The 19,559-nt window shown below is 29.5% G+C and overlaps 1 protein-coding gene across 1 annotated transcript; it reads right to left on the bottom strand.

Moving 5' to 3' along the window:
- Positions 1–7,857: 7,857 nt before the first annotated feature.
- LOC107167724 (DDB1- and CUL4-associated factor 6-like) lies at positions 7,858–19,406 on the bottom strand. The gene is made up of 11 exons (XM_089221529.1): positions 18,727–19,406; positions 16,672–16,941; positions 16,433–16,611; positions 16,227–16,356; positions 15,692–15,970; positions 14,410–14,523; positions 14,190–14,331; positions 13,713–13,871; positions 13,399–13,651; positions 11,613–11,718; positions 7,858–10,106 (listed from the first exon to the last, which is right to left on the bottom strand). The coding sequence occupies exons 1-11, from the start codon at positions 18,812–18,814 to the stop codon at positions 10,066–10,068; spliced, it is 1,761 nt and encodes a 586-aa protein (XP_089077655.1). The 5' UTR covers positions 18,815–19,406; the 3' UTR covers positions 7,858–10,065.
- Positions 19,407–19,559: the final 153 nt, after the last annotated feature.

Here is a 19,559-nt window from a genome sequence, read left to right as displayed (position 1 = left end):
TAGATAAAAAATTTATGGGAAGAAGGTTACTCATTAGTGACACTACCTATTTTGAGTTTTAATTATATATGGTTTATTAAGTTAACTAGTTTAAATTTTAAATAGAAGGTCGCGACACAGGGGCGTACTAACGGTGGGAGGTACCCCCCTCCACGTAACTTAGATCTAAGTACGCCACTGACTGTATGAATATTGAAGTTATACTAATGTTTATTACCTATACTGTAATTGAGCCTTACAGGCGTTTAATAAATTAATAATAATAATAATAATAAAATAATGTCAAAACAATAATGGCAATGGAATGGTAGTGATCAGTATTCACTGATATGGATGTCATCAATTTATAACGAATACTATGATATTCGTGACACAGATTTTTTATTATGTTTATGTTAGTTGTTTTCCAAATTTCTGCAATGATTTTTATTAAATTATTTGTTTTTTAATGCTTGTAAAACAACCACATGGTTTATTTTTATTTTTACACCTATATCTGACGAGAATGCACAATTTCTTTTTTTATAAATATTAAGTTAAAAAAAATTTGTAAATACGCTTGTGGTACGTAAGGTTAATTTTGCTTCAAAGGTGTAATAATCTTATATCATAGTTGTACATTCTATAAGTCCAACGGATCAGTGATATTTTCAGAAAAAATAGTAATTTGTGTGTCCCATTGTTCATCCAGTGTTAAAACGTCAACTTCAATCAGATTAGTTAGCTGTATAAAATGATACGAAGCATTATCCCTCAGTCCTCACCAAGGAGAATTTTAAAATAATCCCTTATATATAAGAGAACGCCACACCCTGATGTGTTGTTTTGTTGTTCTCAGTCTTACAGTTGTACTACAGATCAAATTTAAACTACATAGAAATCCATTTTACCCTGTGATTCTTTGTTCAATATTTACTTCATCGACATCAACATCCATAGAATCATCAAACTTGGTGTCCACATTTTCACACTTTACCCAGTTTTTCCGCGGTTTGTCCCACTGTTTTGCTAATTGTATCTTTTCAGCTTCTATCTTAGTATCTTCTTCTTCCTATCGCGAAAAAACAAACCTGGAGGCCATTTTGACATTTTCTTCCTTAAATGTATAGCATTTTTTTTTTTTTAAATTTAAAAAAATTTATTAAAATCAGTTTTAAGTTCTGAGTGAAGCGAAAAATGTATTGGTATCATTTAGAATTATAAATTGTTGAATTACTATTAATATTATATTGACTACTGTAATATAATTTTAAAATTATAAAATATTGAATAATTAACTACATTAAGGTAATATGTAGACATATATTGTTACATTCTGTATTACAATTTACAATACATTATAAATTAAGGCTCCTAGCACCAATAAAAAACTTAAACTACAAATAATAATCTTTCGTTTTATATTTTTTCCTTTTTTTTAAGTTATCCAAAATTGGATGTAAAAATACTATTGTCCACTATTCGTCTAGTCATTGCAATTGTGTTTTAGTTGAGCTGTGTTGTTGGAATGAATATGACAAACAAAGAACTAACATGACAAACAATAACCTTGAGGTTTGAATATATCATACCTACTTGTTAAATGCAACAACCAATTATTTAATAAGTTAACTCTTAAATGATTAATATAATATTATTATTATTATTATTTATACTATATTTTACATTAATTATTAACCTACAAAATTAAACACTCCCCCCCCCACCCCGAAATAGCAGGTACAAAAAATAAATGATCTGACCTACAAATGTATTACTAATAACATTTAAAAAAATAATTATAGTTAATCTATAATACGTAATATGTATAATATGTATATAGTATAAGTTCCTAAAATAAAATATAGTAGAGTGATAAAGTATAATACAGTATGAATAATATGATATTTATGAATACCTATTTTAAATTTTTCCACCCCCCTCTCCGAAATTTTTTCCTGCGTTCGCTCCTGGTTAGGATAATTAATAAACCAGTATTAGAATGTCTACACATATATTGTAAAACAAAGAAAACTTAATTACATATTATAATAACATTTCCTTTTACTACATTATAATTTAAATTGCAGTTTACGGGATATTACGGCCTGCGACCTAATATCTAAATTGTACATATTTTATTTTGTTGTCCATCCGCAATTAAAAACATTATATTATTATTCTACATAATATTTTTCATTTACATTAAATTGAAAACCGAGGAGGTCGAGAGTCGCTTTACTCATCTGTGTACTGCAGTCGCAGCATATTATACACTCCGCTATAAATATTATGAAAATACGCGACAGGAAACAAACACGACCGTGAGAGCACTGAGAGCTGCAGCCTTTATCCAGTATAAAGCAGCTGTTTCGTGAAAAACCACTTTACGCCACCATTGAATTATATTCTACAGACATTTAATATGAAAGAAAGCCATGCTATAGAAGAACACAATCTTTAGTATTATTATTATTTTAATAAGTATCACGTTCTAAAATCAATTTATACGCAACGTAGTTTGCTGCTACCGTTCCAGACGTACGTGTTATTATTGTACAGCCAATACGGAACATGTGCGATAGATATAATACTAATAATAATAATAATAATAAAAGGATAACTATTACACAACATCATCATTCCCGTTGCGTTAAGTCCATTCAATAAAAACGACGATAATTACACGCGCAATATTATAAGACTACGTTTTACTGTTGTCGTTTATTATTATTATTATTTTTTTTTTATCGTATCACAACAATATTTTGTATAATATTATTTTGTTATCGTAAATTATTATTATTTCCAAAAACGATCCCACATATGCCCGACCGGTGCCATGACGCTCGTAGTTAGATAATAATATTAAGTGTTACGAATGTTACAATCTGTTCATATTCTGTGTATATTGTGTTCACATCATTATTTTATATATATTTTCATAATTTTATTCATAATACTTATAAAATATTAATTAATAATCTAAAATCCCTCCCACGTAGATTACAACCATTATAAGCAATATGGAATTCCAGATTAGTTTTTATTCGATGTTTTTTTATGGCGACACCGACCCATTACAATAATAATATTATGTACAATTATTGTGCATCTGGGTTTATAGAGTTCACTTTTGGTCGCGAACCTAATGTCATTATTATATTGATTACACAGAACCCATGTAATTCTGTGGTTTGACATTTTTATTTAATTTTTTTTTATCGTATTACCATTGTTCTTATACCATAAATCATAATTTTAATACATGATAGTATAATACAATGTTATTCACGAACACAACTGGTCCAACTGGACATAAATGTTATAGTTAAACAGTTCCAAACGTAATCCCGAAATATGATAATAAGAAATAACTAGGTAATTGGCAATGATTTCTTTACTTTGTCCAGCGATAGAACGCGCTATAGATAATTTTGCGAATCGCCAATAACGTGTTACCCTGCTATCGAAATCGACTCCCCTATAACAGGGAACCACGTGGAAATTTGCATCACAAAACTAATTTTGGACGGCCCGCGACGACAGAGTCAAAATAGAGTGAACATAAGTTCATGTACGAAAAGGGATTTAAATACCATCACGATATATTATGATTCACTTAAAAAATAATAAAGTTTCCTCACTACACAACTAGTGATCTCTAAAAAGATTAATCTCTCTACTTCAGTATATCTGTGACTATTGTATGACAGGATAGGTACTTAATTTGTAAATTATTTTTCGTGATTTTTTTAAAATTAACTATTTTAGATATATTAATAAGTGTCTGAACGTATCTATGAATGAGTTATACTTTTATATAAATCAAAATGTATTTTTCCTCTTTTATGGTTTGAATTTTAAACAAGTCATTAACTGTCATTAACCAATTTTTCAGTCTGTCTGCAATTCTTTTTGAATATACCATGAACATTTGTGAATTGTGATGCGAACTTATAGACTCGTGTGATAAATAATATTCAATATAATGCCAAAACTACTAATAATTAGTGAGGCGACAAAACTTGTATTGTGCCTACGCCCTAGTCCTATATACATAGCGGAAATCCATATAAATTTCAGGGGGGGGGGCTAAATTAACTAAAAAAATACATATATATTTAAATAAAATCACATTTCACATGAAACCTGACAATTTTTTTTTTTTTTGGAGGGGGGCTAAGCCCCCAAAGACCCCCCCTTTCCGCCTATGACTGCATAGTGTCCTACTATACCTAGCTATAAAATCCTAAATATACCAATGGCTGGAACCAGTGTACACCAGTGCACCCTTTAATAAAAAGCGTCATCATACTATCGTAAACCTACGCAGAACGATTAAAGGTATTTTATAGTTGATAAATAATAATATTATGTAATAGCAATGGTCTGAAATAGCGCGCTACTTTATTTGTAGCGAATGACGTAGCGTCGCTACATTAGCCTTTTACAGCAAAATACTATAACGCGCTAAAAATGTACGGTTAGTGTAGGGAAAATTATTTTGTCGCTACCTACAATCTTTATGATAATTATTAAAATATCTATGTTGATTATATTGATTGTTCATTTATATTATGATAATTAAGAGTGTATTAGTGAAGTTTTCGGGATTAACCCACGTTTTTTAAATTTATAGTAAAAAAAAAAACAAATTTCTAACTTCTACTATATAACTTAGGTTACTATTTTCACCAAACTAACTTCTAGCTAAATTATATTTTAACTTGGTTTCTTTTTATATTAAAGTAGGCGCAACATAAATTTAAGTAGTTGAAAAAAGTGACTATAACTTGCCCTGCAGCTTTGTCAAGGGGTGATATCCTGACGACCCCCTTCCATATTGCTATTGTCCATTGATATGTATGTTAAACTATAAAATACATTTATGTGAAAAATAGTATTAGGCATTTAAGCTTAAGCCCCAAGTTTGACCAAGAAATCTCTCTCTCCGTAAATATGTTCTATTGTTCTACGGATCCACGGCTGCCTCGCGTAGTTAAATCCCGTCCAGTGACTACAATATTAATGTCAAATACAGTACAAACTACAAACACTAGTTTTCAATAAGAAATTTTTAAAAAATGTTGCAAAAAAGTAGTGATGGCAGTAGCGAGCTAATTTTTGAGAGGGAAGTCCCGGAAGTATAGCCCGCAGTGCCCAGTGGGTATCGATAAAATAAAATGGTTTATTGTGCTACAAAATACCTTTAGCGTCCCGACCACTGAGTATGGGTACTACCTATACTATCTTCACTCAATAGTAAACCATTATCGTGCCACAGGCTCGGGGTTTAAAAATTATCGTGACTTGAATAATTTATTAGTAGGGCTGGGATTTTAATGCCCTAAAAAACCACAAATAATTCCCTAAAAAAAATGCTTTTATGAACTAAAAACCCTAAATAATGCCCTAAAAAACCCAAAAAAATTAACTAGAGTAATAAAACGGTGTTTACGACGACAAAACTCGTACTGAATGTCGAACGATATCATCGGACGTCGATTTTACCGATTTAAGATTATTTAACAGGAAATACGGATAGTGTTTACTAAAACCTTGTCCAATAATATAATACGAATTACTAGTACCTACCTACTTATAATCCCTCATATTTATATAAAAACCATGTTGGTGTAAAAATCTTAAAATAAAATTTCAAATTCATACATGGTTTTCAAAAACTCAAAAAATGATCCAATAACTCTAAAATGCCCTAAAAAATTAAGAAAATGACCTAAAAACTAAAAAATCCAAAAAAATGCAAAATAAACTCTTTTGTTCTCATTCATAAGTAGGTACACATAAAACAAATTTGTGACCAGACGAGCATCGCACAGTAAGCTTTGGAAAATAATGCAAAGTGCATCGAAATCCTAGCCCTATTTATTAGGTACCTACTGATAGACTCTACCAAATTATGGCGTCATTTGGGGGGAGGGGGGGTTGCAGGGTGTATATTTTTGCACCAACATTTTTTATAAACGTCTTCTTTGGCCTGCCAACAATAAATATAATCGCCGATATACCTAAGTGTTGTATATTAATATATTATATATTATATATATATATTTTTTTTTTTTAGTGCCATTTTGAACAAGGTAACCCATAAAACAAATTTCAGGTTTAGCTATATTATTTATTTTGAGTGTGCAGGGAGAAAAATGTATAGGTTAGATTCGATTAAGTACTATTAAGGTGCTTTATACCCATAAATGTACTTACCAAATACAACTGGCATCCTCAATATAAATATAATATTAGCTCATTATAAGTACCTACACATAGTTTTTCAAAAATAGTAATAATATTGTGATGTTTTCATACTAATATAGGTGACATATTAAATAAAGTTTTTGTCACCATTTACACCCCCCCCCCCCTTTATCCACAAAAAAAATTCCATGTGGCCTGGTAATGATTTGAATGGCCTGCAAAAATGTTGGCACCAACAATAAAAAAGTTGAAACGACACCCCTGGATTATGGTACTCATTACCTACTCACTATATTATACAAAAAACTACGTTTATTCAAACATTAAACAAACAACGTATAAGACAGCGCAATCTGTCGACGAAAGCGTGCGCAGCGAAGTGCTTTATTCATAGGTACAGACGTAAAGTTAATACTTAAAAGTACGATTACACGCATGTTACTTCCAGACATACAACATAAATTATATTATTTGTCTAAATCAGAGATGGCAAATCATTTGAACGATACGTGCCAAAAATTACCTTTTAGATTCTGAACGAAGTGATGAATGTATTGATTTTACAATGATGTGTGTTTTTTTTTTCGTGTCTGTGTACAGCATAACTAGTCGAAATAATGCTACAATTTCAAACTTTCGGGGTGGTTTCCGATGTAAAATTGAATATCCTTGGTGCATTTTAGAGGTCAAAAGTAAACATTTTCCAACAGTTTTCAAAAAAATCGAGAAAAACAAAAAAAAAATGACAGAAAAACGGGAATTTTTACGCAAAACCAGTTTTCGACCAAATCGATATTTTTATATGGTTGTAATTCAAAAACTAATCACTGTAAATACTTGAAATTTTCACCAAATCTTAATGTTAGTGATATCTATATACAGTTTAATTTTCAAAAATTTTCGATTTTTTTTGAGTTATTTATAGACCACTGAAATTTTCGATTTTTTTGAGAATTTTTTTTGAAGTGTCGGTAAAAAAATGTTGGACGACCAGAAAAACTTGAAAATTTAATACACGGTTCCTTATGAGTTGTTCTTATTGTAGCTAAAAAAAAATTAAAAATCGTAAGTCACAATTTTTTTTAATAAGCGTTTACAGTTCAAAATTTTACGAAATCTGTCGAAAACACGAAAATTTGCAAGTAATTTTGAAGTTGAAAAATCATAAAATTTTTTGAGTTTATAACTAAGGATTAAAAATACAACACTAAGTTTTCCATAAGTTTAACTTCAAGCAGCTATAGATAAAACTCGAAACATCATTATAGGAAAAATGTTAAGTGCGTTTGAATTTTAAATTTTTACGAAATAGCATAACGATAACGATTTATCCTCAAACGATTTTAAATATTTGTTATTATTCAAAAAGTATAAGTCCTAGGTACTTGAAAATTTTATCAGTTATTTAGATTGGCATTTTCTTTACATGATTTAATTTAATATTTTATATAGAAATCGTATAGATTATAGGCTTTAGATGACAATGGTTATTGGTAGAATACATTTTGACCAGTGCCTCGCAAAAGGTAGTGCAGTCTCTGCAAACAAGCTCCACCAAATGATTGATTAAAGTACTGCTTTAGTTAAGTATAGTACAAATACAATGAAATAAACATAAACCTGTTTTAAACAAATAAGGAAATTAAATAATAATCATAATTTTCTATTTGAAACTTTAATTTTCTTCTACTGATACATAGTAATTTATACTATTGGTATATTTGCTGAATATGTCAAAGTATACAATTTAATTATTGTACTATATATTTAAGTTATAGACAATCAAAGTTCAATACAAAATAATCACAATTCAAACATAAAAAAAATATTAACACATAATTCTTTCAATATTATTTGTATACCTACATTATAAACACAATATTTAGAACAATTATTTAATCGTAATTTTAAAAATATTAAATAAAAAATTAACACAATAAAATAATTATTAAGATAGGATATAGGTGTAAAATCTAAATTTCTCTTCGTATTGCTTGCAAATATAGGTTAGGTTAGCAACAAAAACAATAAGAACTAAGGATGACAGGATTGTATACGAGTATACAAAAATAACATGAACCTCATGAAGAGGAGACTAATCAGTAACAGAACCTCAGAAATAATCTTATTTTTTACTCTATTTTAAATATATATTTTTTCTATTTTAGAAAATCTCTAAACCAGTTTCTTTTAAGACGACATGGAATTTGTAACATGGAGTGGACATGTTTTTAGTTAATTGGTTTATAATGTTTATATGGTAATTTAATTTAGAGTAGAAAATTTTGTAGTGGTTTTTAGCAAGCTCGTTTACTGTTTGAATTTTTAGGTCGTTAATGAGAGCTGCATTTGTTATGTACCACGGAGCACCAGTGATAAGTAAGGGTAATTGATTAAAAGGCTTGGTTAGGAAAAATGTTTGTGGATTTAACTGAACCCCAAATTTGGATGCCATATGACCACATAGGTCTGAAAATAGTTTTGTAAAGCAATAATTTATTTTTAAGACTCAAGTTAGATTTAAGTAGATGAAGGTAAGAGTTTAGTTGTTTGAGTTTTTGCTTGGCGTGGTTTAACCAGGTTTATCTTTTATTGAATGATACCTAAATATTTGGTTGACTGGTGAAGTGAAATTTGTTTGTTATTGAATTTTAGTGTGGGGGGGGGCATTCCATTTTGTTTAGGGACTTACAAATACTACAAAATAAAATTTTCAATTCATATTGGAATTTATTGAGACAAACAAACGAAACTTAGCATATTAATAATAAAATAATTTATTTTCTATTATTATGACTAAATGCAAATAAGTGGGTAATAAAACTAAAAGAAATCTTAAAGATCTATCAAATCATAAAATTTAATTTATTACTATCAGATCTTTAAATTAACTAAGGAACACAAATATTGAACATTTGCCATTATATTTACATTTAAGCAACAAACAGGTATAGAACAAAATATCAAGAGCTGAGCAATGGACCTTCTAAGGAGTGACACTAAGATTGAAATCTTTAATTTCAACATAAATAATAATTTTGTTTTAAGATTTATAGAAATTTAGCGTTACAGTTAGGTTGAATTCTGCCAAATAGGCGTCCGAACTAGGCCTTCATGCCTACTCCCGGAAATAACGCCATATGCAAAAAAAAGTGTTACAGTTGTAGGATTTTAATATTTACAGTAATAGTATAACATACAATTTTTTATTATATAGTTCAAACCTCATATTGTTTGATTTTTAGGTCGACGTAATGCGCTAGCAGATTCAGCAGCGTTGTTGATAACACAAAAAAAAAAGGTAAAGGTTAACTGTATTTTTTTTTATCAAAATAGAATGATTCAATATGTGCAATTAAAAATAGAGAGATTTGGAAATGAAAGCCTTAATATTTAAGAACTTAAAAATATAAATCATAAAAACAATTGTGTCAAATTTATTTTGAACTTCATAAGGGAGCTCCTGGATAGTCCAGATTGCTAATTAGAAGACCATATTAAATTGACTACATCATCTAATGATAAAATATCTATTTTTTTCTGTATAAATAAGTTAATTGTTGAGCTGCAATAGTTAATGTAGTAAAAGCTGATAAAAAAAATATATATATATATTTCAATTTCAGATATGAGAGAAAAAACATCAAGTATGCATAATATACTATAATTTGTAGAAGTTAGATCATGAAATGTTTAAACGCAATAAAAATAAGATAAAAGTAAAAAAGACTGTTGAGTAATATTATTTAAAATTTTTTCTTTTAAGTTTAATCTGAACTAGATTCTGTCTGTGCCATATTTGAAAAATTTGATTATAATATCACCACGTACAATAATAAAAAAAAGTATCCATCTGATTTATATGGATTAGGAAGTATTATTAGTATTCGCTCTGTTCAAAAGTCGATCTGAAAGAAAAAAAAGACTGGTAATGAACAAATATTTAGCAATAAATACTAATTAATTACATCACATTTTAAAAAGTAAAATAAAAACAATGACAGTTAATATTCATTAGTAAGTGTTGCATGCTCCTCCAAAATAAAGTTTGTTTGTTGAAAAGAGAAATTGTAAATCATAAGATCCATTAGATTTTGTTATTAAAAAATTTTTTTTAATTATATGCAAAAGAATATCTGAAAGAATATAGTTTCACAAAGCACAGCTATTATTACATTAATTTCATTCAATAAATATGAGTTTTTATGTGAAAAAACAATAATTTTTCATAACAAAATTGTTATACAAAAAATTTTCTTCAAGAAACCATTAAGTTTGTTAAATAGAGGTTATGCTGTACATTAAGTATGGTAAAAATTATTATTCATTATTATACTTAAGTATTATACATAATATACCTCGTAATACTATCAAAATTATATGAGTTCACTACATTTTAAATTCCTTGTAAAATAAAAATAAACTTTAATAGGTATAAAATATAAATGATTATGGTTGTGACTAAATTAATTTTTTTTATTGGGCTAGGTTAATGAAGAAGACACTTCAACAGCGTATTGTGTTGTCACCATACTACAAAATATGTACAACATAGCAAAAACTGTTTTAGAGAGATTTTAGAGAGAGATAGAACCATTCAGCCTGTGGTGATAGTCAATACTGTAAATTATATACAACATATTTAATATAGTTAAAAACATTAAACATGATATAATTTTTATATATTTTTTTTTATATCACATTTACGAAAAAATTCTCATTGTTTCAAAATCCATTTTTTTTTTTGTGTTTTTCAAACTTAAATAACTTTTTTTGTAGTTCAGATGTTTAAAATAAAAAACAATACTTTATAACCTAAGTTTTCCTTTTAATGAGGTGAAAATAATATTTCTTAGTTATGACTCAAACCTTCTTGAATTTTTCCTGTACAAAACAGTTTTTTCAATGTTTAACATTTGTAAGATGGAGGTAACACATGCAGGTGTAACATTATCTTCATAATATATTTTAAATCAATAATTTCAAACAAGCCACCTGAAGACCGCAAACCAATGTGACTTGTAACCGTTCAAAAATTTTAATATTCATTAATATCAGAATAATAATACTTGCAATTTTTAATGGTTATTTTTGTAACGTAATGTAAATTTTATGATTTAATTAAATTCATCATTCATCATGAATTAATGTAAATACTAAATACCATGATACATATTGTAGCATATTTTTTATACCAAGTGGTAAATGTAATAACTGCAGTAATAATTAATATAAATACATTTTGTTTTATTTTAACTATATTTTAAGAGATAAGTAAAAAAAAATCTCTACAAAAATGTTTAGGCCTATGAATGTTTGATGTATAAATATATATTATGGCTCTTTAGTCATTTGAGTTAGATAACACTACTTTAAATAATTAAAATAAGTATAAAATATATGAGTTTACTAACCTCGTCTAAGTCGATTGAAATAAGAAAGCATTCGCACTATTAATAATGGTGATACTGTAACTATATCTTTTGATTGTTCCATCATTAACTTATTCCTTTCAACTAACTGAAATTAAAATATAAATTAAAATATTAACAAAAATATATTTTGACTTTATGTGATTTATCTAATTAGATAATAGTGCAATACCTAAGGTTTAAATTGTATTTAACTGCTTGAATGTAAACTTAGTTGAGCTCCAAAACATGTCAATTCTTAACCAGAAATAGGTTGGAATGGACAGAATATGTCAAGTGAGCTGGGAGCTCATTCAATAATTAAGTCACGGAAAACAATATACCTGAGAAAAGACCCAGATGCAGGCCTCGGCAGAGATAGTATAACACAGTGAAAAGAGTCAATTAATTGCTGGATATGGAGGCGACATTAGACAGAAATAGGTCACAAATAAAATCATTTTAGAAGCAATAATGGTCCTAAATGGACTTTTATAAACCTAAGCAGAAGAGAACTCTAAAATGTACCTTATACAAACATCATCTAATTTGTATATTAAGGAAACCCGTTAATTTTAAATATCCACTATTTGCATACACTTGAAGGTAGCAAGTACTTTCCCTTTCACTACTAACATGATTCCTATAATATCGTATACTATTTTCAATTTAGGTAATAACAATGGCGTACGTAGGACTGTTCAATTGGAGGGGGGACTTGAAAACAAAAAAATCATCTAACGTACTCGGATTGTTGATAATATCAGTTCAATAATAGTTATAATTTGGTTTACTAGGGTTGTAATTATTAGGGAAATACACAATATTTAAGAAACTAAAAAAATTTAATAAAACATGATATTAAAGGGCACCATTACCGAAATACGAAGGGAGGCCCACCGGTAAATGCCCGGCAGGCCTATCCGCCCATGACCACAATATTAACTTCAAAGAATGCACAGTTTGGAAATCAGCTTAAAAAAAAAAAAAAACACTATCCCAGGAGACCCTACAGTCAAAGATACTGATCTTAACGTCAAATCTAAAAACAAATTATAAGCAGAAGCTACCAAAAATAAAAACTCACACATGAAATACAAAATCGCAGAGATGCTCAAGTTTTATATAAAATGTATACTCATTAATTATTAGCCTCTTTATCTCCCTTCTCTCCTCAGTCTTCAATGTACATTACATACACCTAATAGCAACATTCCATAATCTTTATTGGCCAAACAATCCTCATTAAAATGTACTTTGGGAGACTATATCTCGTCAACGGATTAACGAAAAATAAAAATTTAAACGTGAAAATTTATTTTAAAAAATAGTCTTGTTAATTTATGATATTTTTAATATAGGTTGCCATTTAAAAATCAAAAGTTAATAGTGGTTTACCTAATAAATATAAGAGTGAAAAATATTAAAAATGTATATAGTTTTAGAACACCATGTACCTAAAATTTTGAAAAAAGTAAATAGTTTTTATAAATAATGAGTGTTTTACGCCTCATGAATCAACCTGTATAATAAATAAATAAATAATATATCTAATGATTTTTTTTTAACGAAGTAGGAGTATTTTTGGTTTAATACTTTTATTTGTGAGATTTTTGTTCAAAATACTATTAAACACAATATATACAAGTTAAAACTAACAAATTGTGATCATATGTGCACAACTCATAAGTGACATAATATACATAAGCATTTCAATAATTAAAATAAAAATGTAATCAAAAATTAATTATTTAAGTATAAAATGTATAGTTAACTTTTTAGTTTTTACCTCTGTAGCAAACGATTGAAAAAACATTACATCAACACTTTTTGGACTCCAGAGTTTAACATTATGATCAATGCCAGAAGTTGCTAATAAAAGCCTACTAGGATGTGGTTGAATACAATTAACTACATGAGCATCTGCCATTAGCAACATCACTATTTCACATGTATAGCGATCCCATACAAACACATGTCCACAATCACTGCCTGACATAATGAAATCATTGCCCCAGAATGTTGCCTCTTTAATTAAAGTTCTGAAAAAGTTTAAAAAACACATTATTTTGACAATTTACCATCAAAATATAGTGGATTTACCTAGCATTTCTGTGACCTTTATACTGTGCTTTAATTGCTTGGAGTGCAACAAAATCATCAAATACTGGAGGTTTTTTATTAGTATTTGATTTATTTTTAACTTTTTGGTAATAGCTATTTGAAGTAGACTGTTCAATATTATTTTCATTTGATCTGGCGCTATAATAAATAATTATGCATAAATATTATTGTTAAAATAATATGATTGCTGATAATAATAGGATAATATACAATTTTAACCATAAGACTAACCTAATATAAGGGAAATTCAAATTAATTTAAAAATTGTCATTAAACTAATTTTCAAACTACATATTTTTTCATATTTACAAATGTATTATTTATTTATTAATATTGTTAACTAATACAAGCTTCAATTGGCATTTATAATTGAGTACCGTATTATTATTTTTCTAATAGGTGAAATAATTATAAATAAACTTAGAAAAAAGAATGTAAAAAAATGTTTTAACTTACACTTCAAGAGCCATTCTTTCATAGTTTAGGTTACTATCATCATTGTGATGAACATCAAATTCGTCTGATTCACCTTGTGGTTCAATTGTACTATTAATATGTCTCAAAGATGCTGAAACTGGTGGAGAATAATTTGATCTCCCTAAAATATGATCAACATATTATATATAATTCTATACATCAATATAAAATAATGAGGATTTAAAATTCATTCACTCACAATTTCGTAAAAAGACAGAATATAATGGTGTGTTTAACACATTAATCAGCATTTCATTCATTCGATCCATAATTTGAGACTGTATTATTGACGTTGAAAGATTATCAGTATTATCTACATGGCATAAATAATGAAACATTTGATTAAGTATTTTGATACATAAGGAGTGGTTTGTAGCCTAAACTTAAATATTAGTGTGGAATCAAAGTGAGAACTTTTATTTTTTTATTTATACTCTCAACAACATTATACTACAAATAAATTTATAATTATATATTATGTAACTTTTAATATAAGAGAATATTTAATTTAATTTCGTACGAACAACTTAATAAATTACATTATTTTCTTATATAATGTGTATGTTAAATCATTTACAATTCAATTAAACTATTACATTTTTCGTTCTAATTGGTTCATTTACTACTTTTAAAAATATTAATCACTAAATTTAGAGCACTGAACACTCAAAGGAATAATAGGGCGCTGGGCGAATATCAGACACTGAGCCACTCCATTCAGAGGCACAGAGCTGAGCGCTATACAGTGAACAGTAGTTTTACAGATTAGCTCCCCAGTTAATTTGAATCTTAAGTATTTCCTAATAACTAACAAATCAACTATAAGAAATATTATCTAAAAATATATAGTTTTTCACAAAAATTATAGCAGAATACAATAAATGAGTTGGACTGTTGGACATGTAGATACCACTGTAACATGCATCAAATGACATGGGGTCACTGAAGTGTAAAATTTGAATTAATTGATATAAAATCATTGTATATCAAACATAATTTTGAGTGAAGACCGTCTGTCAGCTTTTAGTACTAATTAATGTAACTTATTAGTTTTTATTTTTAATACTCTATAACAACTCATGAGGAATCTTGTTTCAAGTTTTTAGACTGAGCCAAATATTATTTATTGAATACATTTTTAAAAAAACTAAAAATCTCTCATGCCAATGAAAAGCTCAAAAATAATGAAAATATTTTGAGAATTCTATCTTTTATGGAAAATGAATACAATTTTCTTGTAATCAATTTGTTAGTATTATTAGGATATATATTTTAACTACTGGTTCTGACTACTCAATAACTGTATACTGTATACATACTTCAAAGCACTTGGCTCTGTATCTCTAAACAATGTGGCCATGAGGATACTCAACCTTGTCACCGGATGCCTAATTCTTCACAGTGTGACTGAGCACCCAAAACCCTATAATTTAAGCACCTGGTGCTTGAGACACAACATATATTATTTCATAGTTTCATACCAGTAGATGGTCGAGATAAAGGACCAGTATCTGTCCAGTCACCTCTTAATCTTATCCGTCTGTATGGCGGTGGACTTGGAGCATTTTCTAAAAAGTCGTTAGCAACTGCTGTTGTACAAGAATCTTTACTGAGGCTAAACAGATATATTTCTTCATGGGAATAGCTGGCAAGCATGTCTCTGCCATCAGGTGAGTATGAAAGTGATGTTACACGATAATCACGATGATTTAAATGAGGAACAGTAAAGGAAAATTCAGGAACAATATTTTGAAATAAATCTGAAAAGAAGATTTAAAATAAAATTAGTTTACCTTCATTTTGGAAGGAAAACAAAGAAATTTAAATATAAGAAATTTTTTTCCTACATTACAAATTTACAAGCTGAGATTATTACTAAAACCCATATTTTACTTGTAAATTTATATTACTCTGAAAAAACTTGGTAGAAATAATAGTAAAAGGTATGGGTCGCATACCTACCTTATTAAAACTTATGTATAAATAAAATGGTTGCTCTTTAAACGTATGACTTACTATTTTTCATAATTTTTCTTCTGTCAACTATTCTAACTATGCTATCTATTGTGGCAATCGCAAGTTGATAAGGTTTAACTGGATTTATCGCAATGGTAGAAACAGGTTTACCGCAATCAATGAGTTCATGCTGTTTGAATTGAATAAAAAAAAGTTGACAGTAAGTATTATAATATGCATAATTAAATAAAAATCATTTGATTTACATCATTGCAATGTTGTATGGTACATTTAGCACCAGTTCTGAGATCATATTGGCGAACTGTACCATCTTCACTACAGCTTAGAAATATATTAGGTTCGTTGGGTATTGTTTCTAGTTTATAGCATTGACTACAGTGACAAGTAAAGAAATTCCACTCTGTTTCCTCTGGTCTTTCCAAATCTAATAGGTAAATAAAAATACAAATAGAATTTAAATAACCAAATACACATGAATATTTACCAAGATTGAGAATAGAACCATCTGCACCACATGAAATTATACGGTTGTCTGACGTTGGTAAAAATTTTGCACAAAAAATATTGGTTTTATGTTTTGTTTTAAAATCAACAAGAACATTATATGAGAATGGATTAGTAATGACTATGTGTTTATCATCACCAGCTGTAAGTAATAAAGATCCAGAATCGTTCCAACTCACAGAATTCACACATCCACGATGAGTTTCCAAAATTTTTTCCAAATCAAGACGTTGTACAAAATGCATACTATCTGTAAATAAAAATGAGTTGTTTAAGAATATACTATAAACCAATGATACACACAGGGGGTGTTTAAAGTAGTGGCGGTGTGAAAAAGGTTCTACGAGACCCGGATCTTATGGCTTTTTGGGTCTTTGGGGTGGGTTGATGGGTTAGTGGTAAATAGTCAGTAGATGACGAGTGAAAAATTTTATCCGAGAATTTTGGGGAGGGGTAGTCCCTAAAATTGTTTTTATCTCATGAATGAAAAATGTTCACGCTACCTCTAGTTTAAGATACCACAACTTCCTCTGGGTTATACCAAACATATACATATAAATTATACACAGAATTTAACAAAATTTTCTTCCTAAGGAATTATAATATGCATGATTGTCCCTATCTCACCCATGAAAAATGTTGTGCAATATTGTTGAAAATTATCGTTATTTTAACAAATCGATTTAAAATAATATAGTAATTTAGTTATTATTGCACATTTTTATTATAATACAATATTATTGGTTGTAAATAAATTTTGATATCCATTGAAATACATTGCACACTATTTTTTTAATGAGCAATAATTATTAATCATCTAACATTTTATCAGAAACTTAATTGAACTTAGTATGTAATAAATTAGTATGTACTCGTATATACACATAATAGACATATTTGAATAAAATACGATAATGTTATTCGGTTTTTAATATAAATAAATATGTAAAATCCAATAAGTAAAAATGTGTTCTTAAGTGAACTTTCATTAATCTGGTGTTTTCGTTAATCCAGCAATGCCCTGGTTTGATATCTATCGGATTACAGAGATCCGACTGTTCATGTCTAGATCTTAGGTTACAAAGTTACTGAAGGAGCCTATACCTGGGACGTCTTACGAGTTACGACCATTCAATACAGCCCAGCTTTCGAGGGTTTACCACCAAAAAACCTAAGCAAGAACCAAGGTGCTTAATGATGCACAAAAGAGATGTTTAGGATCTTTTAGGTACAAGATGGTAGTCTCCTTAAAAAAGAGGAGGCGCGGGAAAAGGAGGCCGAGGAAAGTAATAGACAGGACAAGAAAATGGAGGGCTGAGGCCCTGCACGTAAAATAGCAACACAGAACGTAAGACCTAAGGCAGCAAACTCCAGTCGGCCTGTTAAGTCGTCATCATCACAAACTAACCAACTAATGAAAATTTGTAAAGGGATTTATCCACATGTGGCCATGTTGCTATTATAATAACAATCGTTAAGTTATTTTGTTTCGTTTTCTTATTATTATATTTTTTTTAAATGTTGGTAAAGCTAGTGACGCTAGATGATTTATGTCAAAAAAACTTTAATAAAGAAAAAAAATGTATGTATATTGATGTACAACGACATCATTCGAGCAATATCAAGTTGTATATTATATTTTGGTAGTGACAAGGCACCTGGTACAAGAAACACCCTACAGGCTATTATAGAAGTCAAACCTTGGTCTAAAAAAGTGATATACTGCATTTGCTGCAAACTATTAGCATTAATTACATTACTATAAGTAAATATGCACACACAAGATGTGCTAAAATGAAAAATTGAAATTACAACCATGGGGTGCAAAAATGTAATAAATGGGCACATGGCACATTCTCGTCGTCAGCTAAGTCAGGGTGCATTGGCATAACCAGGAATTTTGTATGGGTGAAGGGAGAGGTTACCTATAGGGTTTTTGTGAAATCATTTTTTCGATATAGTGTATTATAGGGCCTAACTACTTTAGCTCGCCCTGGCTACACCTCTGATGGGATGTGTGCGTGCTAAGACTTACTCTTGGCCGAGTTAATCACTTTAGCCGAGCCTCGGTCGTTGTAGGGCTGGAAGAACACGTTCCGGAAAAATCCCTCTGATGGGAACATGATCACGCGGCACTCGCTCACGTCGGACGACTGAGCTCAGAACAATCTGAACCTCTGAACAATGATCCACCCTTCCGCGCCGTAGTCGTCAGCCGTGAGCTACGGTGGCCGACGACAACAGACAACAGACGATCGGACAGTGGCCAGATGCCAACGTCGAAAGCATATTCTGCATATAGAAAGTTACGCTGACGTCGGCCGCTTTAAATAGCTCTCGTGCAACCAAATAATAGATTATATTTATACATATTATAATGCGTCAAATAAACGGCAAGGAGGAAACAAATAACGATAAAATTGTCATTATATTTCAGCAATTTCCTTTTGAGCGCGTAACCGACACGCTTTAACGCAATAACGATATCGCGACTCGTGAAGTCGTGAGTCGTAAGTTAGTGTAAACTGGCGACGACGAGCACGGGTGACCGGGTGAGCTACACTTTACCGCCAAATGGTAAATAGTAAAATACTAAATGCCAAAATATGCCAATACGAAATTGTCATTATGATTATTGATAAAATATTTTTATTATGATTTTGGTCGAACCGGGTAACCGAGTCATAGAATGGACAAAAACATGTCGCGGTTGTGTTTTGTGGACGATATAGATAATATTATTATTATTATATCTACATCGTGGGTCTTACCGCTAGCGCGCGCCGTGTGTTGCGTTCTACACGCGATCAGCTGCTGCTGAAGCGACTGACGCTGCCGCAAATGCGCAGCTGCTGCCGTCGTTGTTGC

The sequence above is a fragment of the Diuraphis noxia genome, unplaced genomic scaffold (genome assembly GCF_037042655.1).
Source record: "Diuraphis noxia isolate RWA-SAM2 unplaced genomic scaffold, SU_Dnox_SAM2 contig0002, whole genome shotgun sequence".
Classification (NCBI taxonomy): domain Eukaryota; kingdom Metazoa; phylum Arthropoda; class Insecta; order Hemiptera; family Aphididae; genus Diuraphis; species Diuraphis noxia.
Note: the sequence above shows the minus strand (reverse complement) of the source record. Positions and strands in the feature narration are given on the sequence as shown.

Excerpts from the sequence above, each read along its gene's own strand:
- LOC107167724 (XM_089221529.1), bottom strand. The coding sequence starts at position 18,814 with ATGTTCCCATCAGAGGGATTTTTCCGGAACGTGTTCTTCCAGCCCTAC. Across the intron at positions 16,612-16,671 it reads TGGTTCTATTCTCAATCTTG|ATTTGGAAAGACCAGAGGAA; the intron begins GTAAATATTCAT and ends TTTACCTATTAG. Across the intron at positions 15,971-16,226 it reads AAGAAAAATTATGAAAAATA|ATTTATTTCAAAATATTGTT; the intron begins GTAAGTCATACG and ends TCTTCTTTTCAG.